The sequence below is a fragment of the Leucoraja erinacea genome, chromosome 7, assembly GCF_028641065.1.
Source record: "Leucoraja erinacea ecotype New England chromosome 7, Leri_hhj_1, whole genome shotgun sequence".
Lineage (NCBI taxonomy): Eukaryota > Metazoa > Chordata > Chondrichthyes > Rajiformes > Rajidae > Leucoraja > Leucoraja erinaceus.
Window position 1 is genome coordinate 3,695,309 of NC_073383.1, and position 17,748 is coordinate 3,713,056.

At 42.2% G+C, this 17,748-nt stretch overlaps 1 protein-coding gene across 2 annotated transcripts in view; it reads right to left on the reverse strand.

The window, feature by feature from the left end:
- Positions 1–673: 673 nt before the first annotated feature.
- Positions 674–17,748, reverse strand: part of LOC129698578 (melanophilin-like) — a 100,770-nt gene continuing 83,695 nt past the window's right edge. For both annotated transcript variants that reach the window (XM_055637666.1, XM_055637665.1), the window contains 4 exons: positions 11,741–11,833; positions 7,876–7,942; positions 6,706–6,806; positions 674–4,079 (listed from right to left, as the gene is read on the reverse strand). In XM_055637666.1, coding sequence (XP_055493641.1) covers positions 4,053–4,079; positions 6,706–6,806; positions 7,876–7,942; positions 11,741–11,833 — 288 coding nt within the window. In that variant the 3' untranslated portion in view covers positions 674–4,052. The remainder of the gene's footprint in view (positions 4,080–6,705; positions 6,807–7,875; positions 7,943–11,740; positions 11,834–17,748) is intronic.

Sequence of the window (17,748 nt, forward strand, 5' to 3'; positions counted from 1 at the left end):
CGAGATCAGACAGGGCTTCTGAACAAATATTAAGCAGGCAGCAGAAATCTCATTTGGGCATATAGAAAGGTGCCATGGAATGTCATTGGCAAGTCAGATGAAAGACAATTTGGAAGCTTCTTAAACACACATTAAAAACAAGAGGATAGCAGGAGATGGTATGAATACTCAAGGATAAAAGAAGGAATTTATTTTTGGAGTCAGAGGATGTAGGTGAGGTGCTAATCGAGTATTTTGCATCTGTATTCACCAAGAAGAAGGGCATGGGGGACAGTCAGTTTAGTGTGGGGGATAATAATGTGCCAGGGTAGTTTGAGATCAAGAAGGAGGTTGTGTCGGGGGTCCTGAAGAGCATTAAAATCAACAGGGTCTGATTGCATCTATCCCAGGTTATTGGGAGAAACAAGAGGGGTGATTGCAGAGACCTTGACGAAGATCTTTTTATCTTCACAAGTCACAGATGAGGTTCCGGAGGAGTGGAGAGTAGCCAATGTTGTTTCTGAGTTTAGAAAGGGAAGTAGAAATAGTCCTACTTTTGTCCTGCCCGCTTCTCTTCCAGCTTTCTGTCCCCACTCTCCCGGTCAGTCTGAAGAAGGGTCCTAACTCAATATGTCACTTTACTTTTGTTTAGTTTAGAATAACAGGCCCTTCAGCCCACCGGGTCCGCACCAACCAGCTATCCCTGCACACATTAACGCTATCCTACACACACACACTGAGGACAATTTGCACTTTATACCAAGCAAATTAACTTACAAACCTGTACATCTTTGGCCTGCGGGAGGAAACCGAAGATCTCGGAGAAAACCCACGAGGTCACATGGGGAACGTACAAACTCCTTACAGATAGCACCTGTAGATGGGATCGAACCTGGGTCTCCAGCGCTGCAAGTGCTGTAAGGCAGCAACTCTACCGCTGCACCACTGTACTGCCCACCTCCCACCACTAGTCCCCATTTTCCAGCAATGCAGCCTGACCCGCTGAGTTGCTCCAGCTGGTGTCTTTTTTAATAAACCGGCATCTGCAGTTCCTTGCTTCTACATTTTGACATGCATCCTAGTTTATTGACTGATGCAATTAACAAAGGTACTGATCCGTCTTAGATACACAGATGGCGTTTGAGGCCCAACGACTTAAATTCTCGAAAGTAAATTTGTTATTGTGATATTTGATGACTTTCCAAAGACCTCAAAAAATCCGTTTTATGAGAGATATGATCAAAATTATAGCTCATGGGATTAAAGAAACAGGAGTACCGCAGATACAACATTGGGTTAGGTATGGAAAGCAGAATGAATTTGCAGGCTTTTAGCTTGAAAGAAAATGTGCAAAGTTGGGGTTAAAATCAGACCCGTGTGTCTATTTATCTTAAGATCCTGCTATGCAGCATATTTCAAAGCTTGCAGATAATAGACACAACTTTCACAAATGAAATAGGCAATGAGGAGAATAATAACCGTTTACATACCATAGAAATGTGCAAAATAATAGGCACATGGTAGATGAACTAATTGTACAGCAATAACCACAATATTCTCACCAATTCTATCCATGACTATATTTGTCCTTAATATCCAAAATGTGCGTATAGCTCAAATTCAGGATTAAACCTTTATTGTGCATTTCCTCAAATAATGAAACAGAATACATTCATTATTGCATGATTAAAATTGGAATCATTAGGATTATAGGTTGATCTTTAAGGCATTCACCTCTTCAACGCAAAATTCTTCGGAGTTGTGACTAGTGGATAAATTCTTAGGTTCTAGCAGAGAATAGAGGCTCCGTTTTTTCTGGAATGGGCCAAGTTTATCATGAAAATGGCTTGCTGTAACTTAACTCCATGTTGCTCTAAATCAGTTAAGCTTATGGGGCTTCAGCTACTGAACTACAGTAGATGATTTATATTTTAATTATGCAATCTCATGTGTCTCCAACTATCTTGGCTGGAAATTTCTCGAACATAAACTATTTACTGAGAGACCAATTTTTACAGTGCATTTCATTTGTTTACTCATTAAATACAATTGTTCTTGATGAATTCTTATTTCCAAAATAAATGTTCAGAAAGTAACGCATAATTTTAACAGTTACAACCATTAATTTCTCAACACATCCTGATTTAGATTTCACAATAGATGCTAATCTCAATTTAATAAATCTTCCTGTACTTCAATCAATCGTTTTTTAGTTGATGGAATATGTGAAAAAATATCTAAAAACAGAATCCATAACACGGCACGGTGGCGCAGCGGCAGAGTTGCTGCCTTACAGCGCCAGAGACCTGGGTTCGATCCCGACTACGGGTGCTGTCGATACGGAGTCTATACGGTCTCCCCTTGACCGCGTGGGTTTTCTCTGAGATCTTCGGTTTCCACACTCCAAAGACGTGCAGGTTTGCAGTTTAATTGGCTTTCTAATTAAGTGTGGCAGTGTGAACTGCAAAGAGGATGCTCGGAGGTTGCAGGGTGACTTGGACAGGTTGAGTGATTGGGGCAGATGCTCTATAATGTAGATAAATGTGAGGTTATCCATTTTGGCGGCAAGAACAAGGAGGCAGATTATTATCTCAATGGTGTCAGATTAGGAAAAAGGGAAGTGCAACGAGGCTTGGGTATCCTTGTACACCAGTCACTGAACGTAAGCATGCAGGTACAGCAGGCAGTGATGAAAGCTAATGGCATGTTGGCCTTCATAACAAGAGGATTTGAGTATAGGAGTAAAGAGGTACTTCTGCAGTTGTAGAGGGCACTGGTGAGACCACATCTGGACTATTGTGTGCAGTTTTGGTCTCCTAATTTGAGGAAGGACATCCTTGCTATTGAGGCAGTGTAGCGTAGGTTCACAAGGTTAATCCCCAGGATGGCAGGAATGTCATAAGAGGAAGGATTGGAAAGACTGGCTTGTATTCACTGGAATTTAGGATGCTAGGGGATCTTATAGAAACGTATACATTTATAAAAGGACTCGACAAGCTAGATGCAGGAAAAATGTTCCCAATGTTGGGCGAGTCCAGAACCAGGGGCCATAGTTCAAGAATAAAGGGGAGGCCATTTAAAACTGAGATGAGAAAAAAAAAATTCTCCCAGTTGTGAATTTGTGGAATGCTTTGCCACAGAGGGCAGTGGAGGCCAATTCACTGGATGAATTTAAAAGAGAGTTAGGTAGAGCTCTAGGAGCTAGCGGAATCAAGGGATATGCGGAGAAGGCAGGCACGTGTTACTGATTGTGGATGATCAGCCATGATTACAATGAATGGCGGTGCAGGCTCGAAGAGCCAAATGGCCTCCTCCTGCACCTATTTTCTATGTGGTAATACTTAGCTACTCATTAGAAGGTGTACAAACAATATTAAATATCTATAGGTAAAATGTGGGATATTTACAGTAACCTTTGATAGAAATAAGAAAACAAATAAGATCTTAACTCATCATTTTAGTTTATGTTGATTGGTTGGTGGGACCATCATCTTCAAATTGAACACAAGGTCAATATCCTATACAGAATTTCTAGCTAAGATCACAAACTGAAAATTATGGAAGATCGTTCCAAAGAAATGGCAAGGATAATGGCAGCGTGCATCATTCTATCTCAACGCCTCCCAACCGAGATCATTTGTCTGATGTAGACCAGGAATTGAGGCTGGATCTGTCTTTCAGTTCAGTCACCCAGTATGATTTAGCAATTGGGCTATGGTGATATCTTCATTAGAAGCGTAACATTATGACAAAAGAAGTGTTGTAAATGTGTATATATATATATATATATGTAATATATTGCTGTTTCAAAACATTTGAATTTTTACGAGCTATACAGCGGTCACAACATGGTTGATTGCACATGCATATATTTTCATGCAAAGGATATCCATTAGTCAAAGGATCAATTGTGTGTAACCCTGCATGAAAGAAACAATATGGCAAACAAGCTCTTTTGCACTATGTATCATTTAGCAAGCTGATCGCTCCTGAAAATGAGGAGTTTTAGTCTCATTCTGGAAACCTTGTGCATTTTTCAAAGCTGCAGCAGGCAGGTCACGTTGGTGGCTATTTCATGGCTTCATTGACATGACTGGTTTCTGTTCAGCAAACAACAACAAAAAATAAGGGTGATCATTTATGGAGAACAATAATGAGCATGAAGTACAACTATTCCACCCTCGGTTTTTAGGTCATACTATTTTTCCTTCTACAAACCTATTACTCAGGTCCCACTTTGCAAACCATATCTGGTTTTGTATTTTAGTCTTAACTAGGAACAGTGGATTTCTATCTCTTGTACATCAAACCGATCACAACGATCTCTCTGCTTTATCTCAGGAAAGAGGGCAGAACTGTAATGGAAATACATTTTTTTTTAAAACCTTGGATGCTTTTTGTTTTACCACAGCCTGAAATGGACATGTAAATTTAGATTTACTAGAATGTTGCCTGGGTTTCAGCAACTAAGTTACAGAGAAAGGTTGAACAAGTTAGGGCTTTACTTTGGAACGCAGAAAACTTGATGTAAAATGATGAGAGGGGGGTCGTGGAAAAGCTTTTCCCCCGACTCTCATGACTTGAGAATTAAGGGATGAGTTTAGGGGTAACTCCAACTTCTTTACTCAAAGAGTGGTAGCAGCTTCCAGTGAAATGGGGAGGCACATTTAAAAAATATTGGATGTTATATGTCCGGGAACAATGAAATGGTCTGAGCGCAGGTATATTAGGGGAGATTATGTGTTCGGCACGGACTAGAAGGGTCGAGATTGGTGTTTCCGTCTGTAAATATTATATGGTTATATTAACTACCCGACTCTCATGAATGATTACTCCAATCTTTAACTCATCCAGTTAATGCACAAATATTATGCTCTGTCCAACAATAAACGCATTTATTAAATGTGTTTTAGAATGCTTGGTGTTTGTCAAATATCAGAACTACAGATAGATTTCTTTTCCATATAAAATCACAGCCCATTTTGTTCCTGAGAGCTGTGCTCTATGCTTACTCGAAGATAGAACTACTTTAAAATTATGTTTTCATCAATCTACAAGGTACACAATTTAGCAAGCTTAGAGGAATGAAACACTCGCTTCTTTCTGTACTGCACTGCATTTCCTCCAATCAATATGTACAGCTTTACTTCCCCCTCCTACAGAAGCAAATCCAGCCCGCTACCCCTACAACTGCAGATACATGCCTCCATTTGATGCACAGAGGTCGGCTCCCCTTCCACAGTAAGGACCACCATTTTGCAAACTGTTTCCTAGTTTAACTCTGGGGGAGCAGAGGCCTAAGTTGGACTGCAGGTGAAGAACATTGGCACATTGAAATAGGGTTCCCATTTCTCCCCAAACCTGAATGAGAAGCAGCTCTACATACAACTGGAATGTCTGGCAGTAAGAAGAAAGACTGTATAGGAAGGAACTGCTGATGCTGGTTTACATCAAACATAGATACAAAATGTTGGATTATCTCAGCAGGCCGGGCAGCATCTCTGGGTAGAAGGAATAGGTGACGTTTCAGGTTGAGACCATTCTTCAGAATGAGAGTCGGGGCGAGGGAAACTAGAGATATGGAAGGGCAAGGTGTGAAAATGACAGATCAAAGCAGACGATGCTCAAAGAAATGTAGAATGGTTCATTGTTGGCTGAGGGGAAGCTGACAACGAGGCAAACAAACAGTAAAATTAATCAGGAGGACAGTGAAACTAGTCGGAGAACTAGGGCGGGGGAGGGAAAGAGAGAGAGGGAAAGCAAAGGTTATTTGAAGTTAGAGAAATCAATATTCATAAAAAAGATATGGATATTTAGTAGTAGAAAGCACATTTTTATAATAGGGATTATATATAAAGTTTTCTTTAAAAATAAACCAGCACACAAACAAGAACTCCTGATCTTCGATATGATGCACCCCAAAAAGCGGATTGTAGGTCTGTGCCTGTGGCTCACCACCATCTCTGCAGTTTACTTGGCATTGTTGTGGAAACTGAAGTCCACCCCTGGCATTATCTTTGAGCTGAGCTGGCCATGAATGCAGGCCAAGAACCTTGCAGCAACACAGTCATAGAGTGATACAGCATGGAAACAGGCATTTGGCCCAACTTGCCCACAACGGCCAACATGTCCCATCTACACTAGTCCCCCCTACCTGCGTTTGGTCCATATCCCTCCAAACCTGTCCTATCTTTGTACCTATCTAACTGTTTCTTAAGCTTTGGGATAGTCCCAGTCTCAACTACCTCCTCTGGCAGCTTGTTCCATGCACCCACCACCCTTTGTGTAAAAAAGTTACCCCTCAGATTCCTATTAAATCTTTTCCCCGTCACTTTAAACCTATGTCTTCTAGTCCTTAATGTGGGAAAGAGACTCTGTGCATCTACCCGATCTATTTCTCTCATGATTTTATACACCTTCATAAGATCACCCCATCCTTCTGCGCACCAGGGAATAGAGTCCCAGCCCACTCAACCTCTCCCTATAGCTCAGACCCTCGAGTCCTGGCAATATCCTCGTAAATCTTCTCTGTACGCTTTCCAGCTTGACAACATCTTTCCTATAAGATGGTGCCCAGAACTGAACACAATACTCCAAAAGCGGCCTCAAAGATCTGCTGAGGGTTACTGCTGAAGGGAATGTGTGCTGCAAAAATATATCCTTATATTATGCAGAGATTTGTACTTCTTTGCACACTTAAGACCCGCAGCAAGGTCCATAACATACCCCAAAAACTTGGTCCAGTCTTCTGGTCTTTTTGCTTGGATTCCTTTGAGTGAGCGATCCTTTGTACTGAATATTTCGCTCACGTGCTTCATTCTTGACAGCTGCAGGAAAGGACTATTATTTACTACACCTCACCTCACTACATCTGTACATCTGTCAGAATCAGGAATTAGGTTAAGATTATATTCTCCATGGGACAAAAAAGGCTGACATGAATCTAAACAGATTGTATTCATTATAAAGGGTATTGAGAGAGTGGATTGAAGAAATATTTAATGTTCAAATGTAAAGTTCAAATCTTTGATAGACACAAAATGCTGGAGTAACTCAGCGGGAAAGGCAGCATCTATGGATAGAATTAATGGGTGACGTTTCGGGTGGAAACCTTTCTTCAGACCTACGAAGTTCAGATCGATGATTGTCAATATAAAACAGTGACTAATTAAAGACCATTGGAAATGCAGGAGAAACTCCTTTAACCAGAGAGTGACGAGAATGTGGAACTTGCATGCATTTGCAGAGTGAGGGTGCAGAGTGATCAAACACGCAAAATTTAATAAAATGACTTGTTGGCAAAATAAATTGAAGAGAAGGGGTTAGGTTGTGTTAAAAACATCGCCAAGGACTGTTGGACTAAATGGCCTCTGTGGGAACATTTACAGTCCAATACCAAATATGCAAAATGCAAGAGGGAAAAGAGAGAGGAACAGGAAGAATGCGTCTGACAAGTAAATGATCATTTTAAAACAAAGTGGAAAAGGGGATAGAAGATTGTGCAAGAATGTTAAAGATTAGAGAGCCTGGAAACAATCAAGGGGAAAGAAACTGGATTACGCTCAGAATTGGTAGGATAACACGGAGGAGGGAAATGCAAATGGAAGACTAGACAGCGATTAGCATCGTGAGAGATGGGGGTAGAATAGATAATGGGAATGCAGCGGTCTTCAATTTATCAGAAGAAGAGCATTTTAAAAGATTGGCTGCTGCTGAAAATCTAAGATGCTGTTGAGTGGTTTCAGCATTTTCTGTGTTTTTATAACACAAGTGAACATCATCTTTTTGCATCGGTTTCATTGAAGACTAGCAAATCCAATTTCTGTTGCAATCCCAAGTACACGATTCATACATATTTACACACTCAAATGGAAATTACGACCATTCCTAACTTACTTTTTGATGTACTATTTTCGGTTGAATTTGAACTTTTTCTCGCAGGAGGGTTCGACACCATCTTTGCCTGTAAAAGACACATTGGTTAAATGTTGGTTGGTGAGCATTCAAGCATATCAGTCAAAACCAAAGGTTGCTTATTGATTTTTTATGCAGAATTAGGATGCCCATGGGAATGATAAATGTGAGCAGTGGTGTACAAGAGGTCTACAGAATCGTGAGAGGCACAGATAGGGTAAATGCACAGTATTTTACCCAGAGTAGGGGAATCAAGAACCAGAGGAGATAGGATTAAGGTGAGGGGGGGGAGATTTAATAGGAATTCAAGCAAACAACTTTTTTATACAAAGGGTGGTGGATGTGTGGAACAAGCTGCTACAGGAAGTAGTTGAGGCAGGTACTATCACAACATTTAAAAGATATTTGGATAGGTACATGGACAAGATAGGTTTAGATATGGACTGGCGTGGGCAGGTTGGGCTAATAGGACTGTTTCCCCCACTGTATTACTACGACAAATTAGTTACATGGTCTCCTTCTAATCCCCAGCATCTGATCTTTTTAAATTGTTAGGTATTATAATTCAAACCACAAGGGGTTGAAAGTAATTTATTATTTATAGGAGTAATACAACAAAATTAATATTTTCTATTAAGGTTCTATAAGGTTCACCAGACTGATTCCTGCGATGTCAGGACTTCCCTATGAAGAAAGACTGGATAGACTCGGCTTGTACTCGCTGGAATTTAGGAGATTGAGGGCGGATCTTATAGAAACTTACAAAATTCTTAAGGGGTTGGACAGGCTAGATGTAGGAAGATTGTTCCCAATGTTGGGGAAGTCCAGGACAAGGGGTCACAGCTTAAGGATAAAGGGGAAATCCTTTAGGACCGAGATGAGAAAAACATTCACACCGAGAGTGGTGAATCTCTGGAACTCTCTGCCACAGAAGGTAGTTGAGGCCAGTTCATTGGCTATATTTAAGAGGTAGTTAGATGTGGCCCCTGTGGCTAAAGGGATCAGGGGGTATGGAGAGAAGGCAGGTACGGGATACTGAGTTGGATGATCAGCCATGATCATATTCAATGGCGGTGCAGGCTCGAAGGGCTGAATGGCCCACTCCTGCACCTATGTTCTATGTTTCTATTATGTTGTCCATCTGAAAAGCAGTAACATTTTTTATCAGGGAAAGTTAATAACTACTGTTACTTTGGTATTTATAACAAAATATGAAGAGATTATTTCAATAATTTTGATTTATAAAATGCAATGGTTATTTTTTGTGCAGGAAAGAACTGCAGATGCTGGTTTAAATCAGAGATAGGCACAAAATGCTGAACTCAGGGAGACAAGCAGCATCTCTGGAGAGAAGAAATGGGTGAACGGTTCATGTCGAGACCCTTCTTCAGACTGAGATACTCCAGCATTTTGTGTCTACCTACAGTTATTTTATTATTTTGTTCTTGGAATGTAGACATCATTGGCACAGCTGTTATATAGTGTCCATCACTACTTGTCCTGAACTGAGAAGCAGTTAAGAATCAACTGGATTTATGGTCTTGAGTCACATAGTTCAGGATGGTATGTGTAGATGGTTATGCATGCAACCAAATATGTAGCTACCTCATTACCATTTGACACTCCCACCTTATGTAGTATAACTGTAGTATCTGCATGCACCCTCCCCCTGTTGGTTCCAGTACGTATGTAGGCCAGTTGTGGTCAGCTCGGTAAGCTGCCGCTTGTATATAAAATTACTACTGATTCCTCCATAACTCCTGTGTGCCGTCCGTCTCATAGGGTTTCTTTCGCGATGAAAGACAAAGTTAAAGCAATGCTGGACAAAATGGTAAACTTGGCGATGCTAGAAGCTATCAGTAAGCCCACTAGCTGGGTGTGTACGATGGTTGCCACTATAAAAAAAGGGAAGAACGAAATTCGGGTCTGCATCAACCCGAAGGACTTGAACACTGCCATTAAGCGGCCCCACTTCCCTATGAGGACTGTCGAGGATGTTGCTGCCTAGGTTGGTCAAGCCACCGTATTTTCAGTTCTTGATGCCAGGAGTTCCTTTTGGCAGATTCCACTGCACGGGCAGTCATCTGACTTGACAGCTTTTGCAACGCCATTTGGGAGGTACAAGTTTTTAAGAATGCCTTTCGGGATAAGCTCGGCTAGCGAAGACTTTCAGCGTTCCATGGAGCAATTGTTTGCTGGGCTGCCATGTGCCATCATTGTCGATGATATCCTTGTGTATGGGTGGGATGTCATGGAACACGACCAAAATCTCCGACGGGTCCTCGACCGGGCTCGCCAGATAAACCTCAAACTGAACCCGTCCAAATGTAGGTTCCGTTGTCTGAAGTGTCGTATGTCGGCCACATCTTTACCTCTCGTGGCCTGAAGCACTGACTACAACTGGTCTACACACGTACTGGAACCAACAGGGGGAGGGTGCATGCAGATACTACAGTTATACTACATAAGGTGGGAGTGTCAAATAGTAATGAGGTAGCTACATATTTGGTTGCATGCATAACCATCTACAGTATGGATGGCAGATTGCTTTCCTTGGAAGACATAGTGAATCAAATGGGTTTTGTCCTATGGTGCGGCAGGTTTATGGCCACAATTGCTCACTTTAGGCTCTTTATTTCAGATTTATTGGTCAAAGACCACTTTTGTCAAAGACCAATAGTCCAATCCACTGGAATATAGTCCACTCACTCACACTTAACTAGTGTTTTCCTGCACTCTTCAGTGTAGAAACCAGATCTGGACCAGGGTACTACAATGACCATGGCATATGATTATACTGCTTGCCAAATCAACGCATTACAATATTTAGAAACATTCAATTACTTTAAAAGATTAGTGAATAAGATATGTGTTGGAAGGATCTGCAGATGCTGGTTTACACTGAAGATAGACGCAAAATGCTAGAGGAACTCTGCGGGACAGGCAGCATCAATGGAGAGAAGGAATGGGTGACGTTCCGGGTCGAGACCTTTCTTCAGACTGTGAGTCAGGGGAGAGACACAGAGATAAGGAAGGGTAAGGTGTGAAAACGAGACATCGAAAGAGATGGTAGAAAATGTAGAATAGATCATTGTTAGCTAGGAGAAGGTGACAACAAAGCAAACAGAGATAACATGTAATCAGGGGGATAGTCAGACTGGTCGGAGAACTGGGAAGGGGGAGGTATGGATGTGAGGGAGAGAATAAGATATGTTTGTCTAAATATGTAAAATGCACACCCTAGGATAATTTCCAACAATCTGTTCCAGTTGAGCAAAAAGTCCTTTACAATTTTTTATCTCCTGCCCTAGCTTCTCCTCGCCCCATTAAATTCTGGCTGAGAATGTAGACTCTTCAGTATCTTTTTCAGGCGATCACACTTCAAGTTGTAGCTCAGGAAGAGAATGCCCGCAAGCTGCTAAGCAGGAAGTATATCTCCTCAGCTGATTCTCCATGCACATACATCATGTAGTTGGCTTGAAGACTGGAGGTAATTACTGAAGGCTGGTTTTCCCTCGGCTTCACCTTTCAACAAATTGTAACTCCATCAAATACAGCCTGGCCAAGATCAGCTCATTGAGTCAAAGCCAGGAATTGAATCTTCAAATTGTCCCACCTTTTGAGTCGTAGGGTCATAGAATCATAGCATACTGCAGCATGGAAATAGCTCCATCGGTCCACCTTGTTCATACCGGCAAGTTAACATGCTGGGCTAGCCCCATTTTCCTGCATTTGCCCTATGGCTCTCTAAACCCTGTTTGTGGACTTTGTCTGATCCTATGTTACCCAATATTATTTAGCAGCTATCAATGGCAATCAATGATCCATGTTACATCCATACACACACCTGTGCATCCTGGTAGATTTTGGGTTGTTCGGGAAATAAGGTATTCATCCCAGCTGCATTCAGAGCTGCAATCCGGTTTTCTATTTCTGAAACCTGCAGTACAAAAGCACACGGACATTTAAAACATTACGTTGAGATTTCTTGGTTAGAAATACTGTACATCTATTGTCTTTGTGTTCCTCTGCAATTCCTCATACAGCATTCTTTGATGAATTAACAAACAATTCGGGCAGCGCGGTGGCACAGCGGTAGAGTTGCTGCCTTTACACCGCCAGAGACCCGGGTTCGATCTTGACCACAGGTGTTGTGTGTACGGAGTTTGTACATTCTCTCCGTGACCCCGTGGGTTTTCTCCGAGAAGTTCGGTTTACGAAGACGTACATGTTGGTAGGTTAATTGGCATGGTATAAATGTAAAACATTGTCCCTGGTGTAGGATAGTGGGAATGTGCGGAGATCACTGGTCGGTGCAAACTCGATGGCTCAAAGGCCTATTTCCACGTTGTATCTGTAAAGTAAACTAAATCCCTGGTTACAATCAATCCTTATACTCATGGCTTCCTTGGCACTTTATATTGTCATTACCTGGAACAATCAAGAGAACAACAAAAACCATTATTGAAGAGAGTAAATCTAATTAAAATATATCTGTTGCAATGTATATAGTTATAGACTGCACACAGATACCATTAATCTACAGACAGAAACCATAGATGACCGACCACTAGTTCAGAAGCCCAGTGGGTTTTTTTTTTGCAGCAATACTTACCTGAAAGCATTTATTCCCCCAAAGTTACAAAGTTACAAATCTCCAACTTTAATTGTGTCAACTGTGAACTTCCACAAAGCACATTATGTCATAAATCACCTTCCCACATCTAATATGATGTCTATTTCAGATGTAATTGAAATAATATCAATTTCCCAAACGTTGCTCCTTTTGAAATGGTACCAGAGGCATTAGTGAAGGTTTTAATAATGGCTCAGACTGGGACCTGACTTGGGTAAACTGTATTCCTTACATCAACTCTTTTACTCTTTACCTTCCAAAATATTCATACTTGCATCCACCAATCCCTCCTAACCCGTCGATTGGTCAACGTCTCAAGGATCCCAATTTTTCTCACTCTAAGATTAGCTCATCCCCAACTCCTTCCAATTTCCTTAGCCTCAATCCCAATCCTATGTTAAGTGCTCAATCGTATTACCTATTGTTAACAATGGCACCAATATTTGCTCAGCCTTCAATTCCCTTCCTAACTAATCACAGACCCATGTAGCCCAGTTATATCCAGTCAGTCAACACCACCACTACTGCATTATAACTCAGATTCCAAACAAGGGTTTTCATATATTCATGTGATAGGAGCAGAATTAGGCCATCAGGCAATCTACTCCACCATTCAATCATGGTTGATCTATCTTTCCCTCTTAACCCCATTCTCCTACCTTCTCCCCATAACCCCTGACACGCGTACTGATCAAGAATCTATCTATCTCTGCCTTAAAAGTATCAATTGACTTGGCCGCCACAGCCTTCAGTGGCAATTAATTCCACAGATTCGCGAACCTCTGACTAAAGAAATCCCTCTTCATCTCCTTCCCAAAGGAACACCCTTTTATTCTGAGGCCATGACCTCTGGTCCGAGGCACTCCCACTAGTGGAAACATCCTCTCCACATCCACTCTATCCAGGCCTTTTCCCTTGCCCTGATCTCTATGCAGAATTTCTCTTCAGCGAACGTATTGCCAAATTATAATGTGCCATTGAGGGATGTTTCAAGGCCAGAACTCTCCTTCTCACATTCCAGGAATGTGAGGAAGTGCTGTGTGTTGTTTCTGCAAACCTACAATTGGATATTTTTGAACTTTGCATTGTCACCACAGCCTTTTTGAAATTGACTTTAGGAGAAGAAAATATAGTTTGATGATAAAAGTCTCCCCATGTTGCTGCAGTCGCTCAGTCATATTGAGTTTAATCCTTTGACCATGCTCGAATGAGTATCAACAGTATGTCCTATTTCTGAACAAAATCCACTGGTCCCACTGTAAGTAGACAATTCAGGACACAATCTGTTTCTGCTGCAGTTACCTGAACATTCATAGTCAAGGTTCAAACACAAACAACAACCATTTCAACAAGACATTGAGGTTGTTTGCCAAGTTCTGATCGGTCAAATGGGAAATACATAGCAGGCTTTAGCTAGTGGAACGGATGTTCAAGAGCTGGTTCCTACATCAAGGGAAGTAGTGAGGCAGAAAGAGAAGACACCATTTCAGGGATTCAGAGCTGAATGTTATAAGGAATAGATTCACGGATGTGGATGCCATTACTGCTGCCAAACCAAACTTGGGGAGAGTTCAGAAATGGCTCCATGTCCCAATGGAAGAGTAAGATTTGAGAACAATACGAGTTCACAAATCTCCCATATGTGAGATTGAATGCACCTCCTGTTCCTGCCAAATCAAAGAGCACTGAGCATGTCACGCGAGATACAACACATGCAGTGAAACATGATGGGATGTCTCTGCCAAATAGGCAATTGCGATGTTGATTGTATGTTAGATTTTTTTCAGATAAAATATCTGTTAACTTCTGCTACAAGTTCTGTAAAATTACAGTTTGTGAACTAAAATACAAATCACCTGCTTTTAATATTGCATTCCATTTGTGCCAACAGATTTCAAAGGCTTTTACCCCATCCAATCTATATATCTGTCTTCTATCTATTATTATAATATATATAAAAGTCTGTGGCTACCGCCTGCCATCCGGCTGCCAGCTGCCTTTCTTCCTTTTGATTCGCTGCTCCTTCCTGTCAGCTTCCAACACACTTCGAAACAAAGTTGCAAGACAGGAACACTGAACTTTTCACTGCTGCAGCAGGCAGGGGTGCAATTGAGGGAGGCAGGGGAGTGCTGGAAACTTACATTTGGCAACGGCTTCAGTTCCATTGGAGGAGACGGGTGCATGGTGGAATATTGGGTTGGGGGAATCACACCATTGGGGGAGCAGACCCAACGGGTCTGCACTTGGTCTAGTTATTATATAATAGTCTGTGGCTGCCGCCTGCCGTCCGGCTGCCAGCTGCCTTTCTTCCTTTTGATTCGCTGCTCCTTCCTATCAGCTTCCAACACACTTCGAAACAAAGTTGCAAGACAGGAACACTGAACTTTTCACTGCTGCAGCAGGCAGGGGAGGTGTCAATGGATTTTTTTTTAAAGAGGCAGGGCAGTGCTGGAATCTTACTTTTGAGAACGGCTTCAGTTCCATTGGAGGAGACGGGTGCATGGTGGAATATTGGGTTGGGGATCACACCATTGGGGGAGCAGACCCAACGGGTTTGCACTTGGTTAGTTATATATAAAACTCTGTGGCTGCTGCCTGCCGTCCGGCTGCCTTTCTGCCTTTTGATTCGTTCCATCGTGTGATGTCACAATGCCCAATACTCGCAGATGTCCAATCGGAATGGATCCATTTACATGGACGGCTGCCGGCCGTCTTTCTTCCTTTGATTCCCTGCAACTCCGAAACCAGACTCATAATCGCCGACATCTTTTCCATTTCGGTAGAGATTTCACTTTTCTTTCTAAGTATCTGCTCCTCATTACATTTCGTCGTGTTTAAGTACACGGTTTTAATCAAATCCTTCTCCCCCCCCCCCCCCCCCACCCCCCCAATATTTCAAAAATAAACTGGCTTCTCACCCATAGAAGCAGCCCCAGCCCCTGGTGAACGTTCCATCGTGTGATGTCACAATGCCCAATGCTCAAAGACATTGTTGCCATAGAGGGAGTACAGAGAAGGTTCACCAGACTGATTCCTGGGATGTCAGGACTTTCATATGATTAAAGACTGGATAGACTCGGCTTGTACTCGCTAGATTTTAGAAGATTGAGGGGGTATCTTATAGAAACTTACAAAATTCTTAAGTGGTTGGACAGGCTAGATGCAGGAAGATTGTTCCAGATGTTGGGGAAGTCCAGAACAAGGGGTCACAGTGTAAAGATAAGGGGGAAATCCTTTAGGACAGAGATGAGAAAAACATTTTTCACACAGAGAGTGGTGAAACTCTGGAATTCTCTGCCACAGATGGTAGTTGAAGCCAGTTGATTGGCTATATTTAAGAGGGAGTTAGATGTGGCCCTTGTGGCTAAAGGGATCAGGGGGTATGGAGAGAAAGCAGGTACAGGATATTGAGTTGGATGATCAGCCACGATCATATTGAATGGTGGTGCAGGCTCGAAGGGCCGAATGGCCTACTCCTGCACTTAATTTCTATGGTTCTATGTTTCCCTCTCCTCACCCCTCTCCCTCTCCCACCCATCCCCTCTCTCCCCACCCCTCTTCCCTCTCTACACCACCCCCTTCCCTATCTCCACCCGCCCCCTTCCTCCTACCCCTCTGTCCCTCTTCCATCACTCCCCCTACCCCTCTCCTCCTCCCTCCCCACTCTTCCACCTCTCCCCCTTCCCCCTCCACTCTCCCTCCCCCACTCTTTCCCCTCTCTCCCCCCACCCCTCTCCCCCTCCCTCCCTCCCTCCTCTCCCTACCTCCCCATCCTCCCCTCCCCACACATCTCTCTCCCCATCCCCCTCTCTTACCCCTACCCTGCTCTCCTTTCCCTCCCAAATCTGTCCCGTTTCCTCCTCCTCCTCTCCCCTCCCTCCCCCACCTGTGTGTTTGGGGGGTGGTTAATGTGAGTTTGATGCCACAGCCCCCGCTCCCCCCCCCGCAAACGCCGTTGGGGAAACGGACCCAACGGGTCTGCACTTGGTCTAATATATATATATGTATAGTGATATGTGTATATATATGTGTATATACACACACACATCTTTTTTCTCATTTATTATATTGTTTACAGTGTACTATGTTTACATATTCTGTTGTACTGCTACAAGTAAAACATTCATTGTTCTATCTGGAACTTTTGACAATAAAACACTCTTGACCGGTTAGTCAATTGGGGATTTTTGTATTTGTTTGTGGAGTGAGAAACTACCACCTCTAGACTCCGAAGCCAAAATACTAACAATTGAGCTGCAGTTGACTGTTGGCAAATCAAATTCCTTGTATGTTTATAAAAACTTATTACAGATTTTTGAAAACCTGAGTTATCAAATTTAATACCTGAACAGAATTGGAACCCGGTATTGATTGTAAACTCGTGCTTCTAGATAGTTTTTTAAGCCTGTAAACAAATTATTATATTATCTAAATCTCCCGACACATACTTCAGTCCACTTTTCTAACTATGGTGACTCATGCAAGGGCATGGATACTGCTCACTGTACAGTCATGCACCTAAACCTCATCTTCCATTTGTTATGTTGGAATTAATGGTGGTGATGAAATCTCCAAAGGGTGATATTTCATGCTCCGTTTCATAGCTAGGATTTTGAATGATGACTGCAATGCTCTTTCTATTGTGCCAGCTACGATCTGTATTCCTTCTGGTTTTGATGCTTCACATGATGCAGTATCATTAGGATTCTATAGTGCTTCTTCCCGCTTGTGATTCTCTGGACTGTTAACCCCCAACATCCTCAGCCCACTTTGTGCTTACTTCTGATGAATGGGCTTTACTTCTCCCTCATGTTCAAAAACGACTCGGCTGTCCATTGAACAGAAATACAGGACAGGAAAGGTTGATATTTCAAAATATCTTATTCATTTCCGATCCTGTTAATAGCTTATATTCCCTGATGCTGAAATAGATCAAAAGGACATGCTTGTGTGTCTTAATATCCTGGTTGTGCACTTTGATTCATGTCAAAACAAGCAAGGAAGAACATGCCGACATAATACAATACATTCAGCTGTTCAGATACATGCCATGCTGCTTATATTCGAAAGGAAACTGAGACAAAAGAACCATTAAGAAACCAAAATAAGCAGAGTTGCCCTTCTAGTTAATGGATTGCAGGGTTAACATCTTCTCCCTTTTTACAGATAAGCTAATGGAACACTAAAAGTACTTATTTTCAGCTGCTGCGTACATTAGA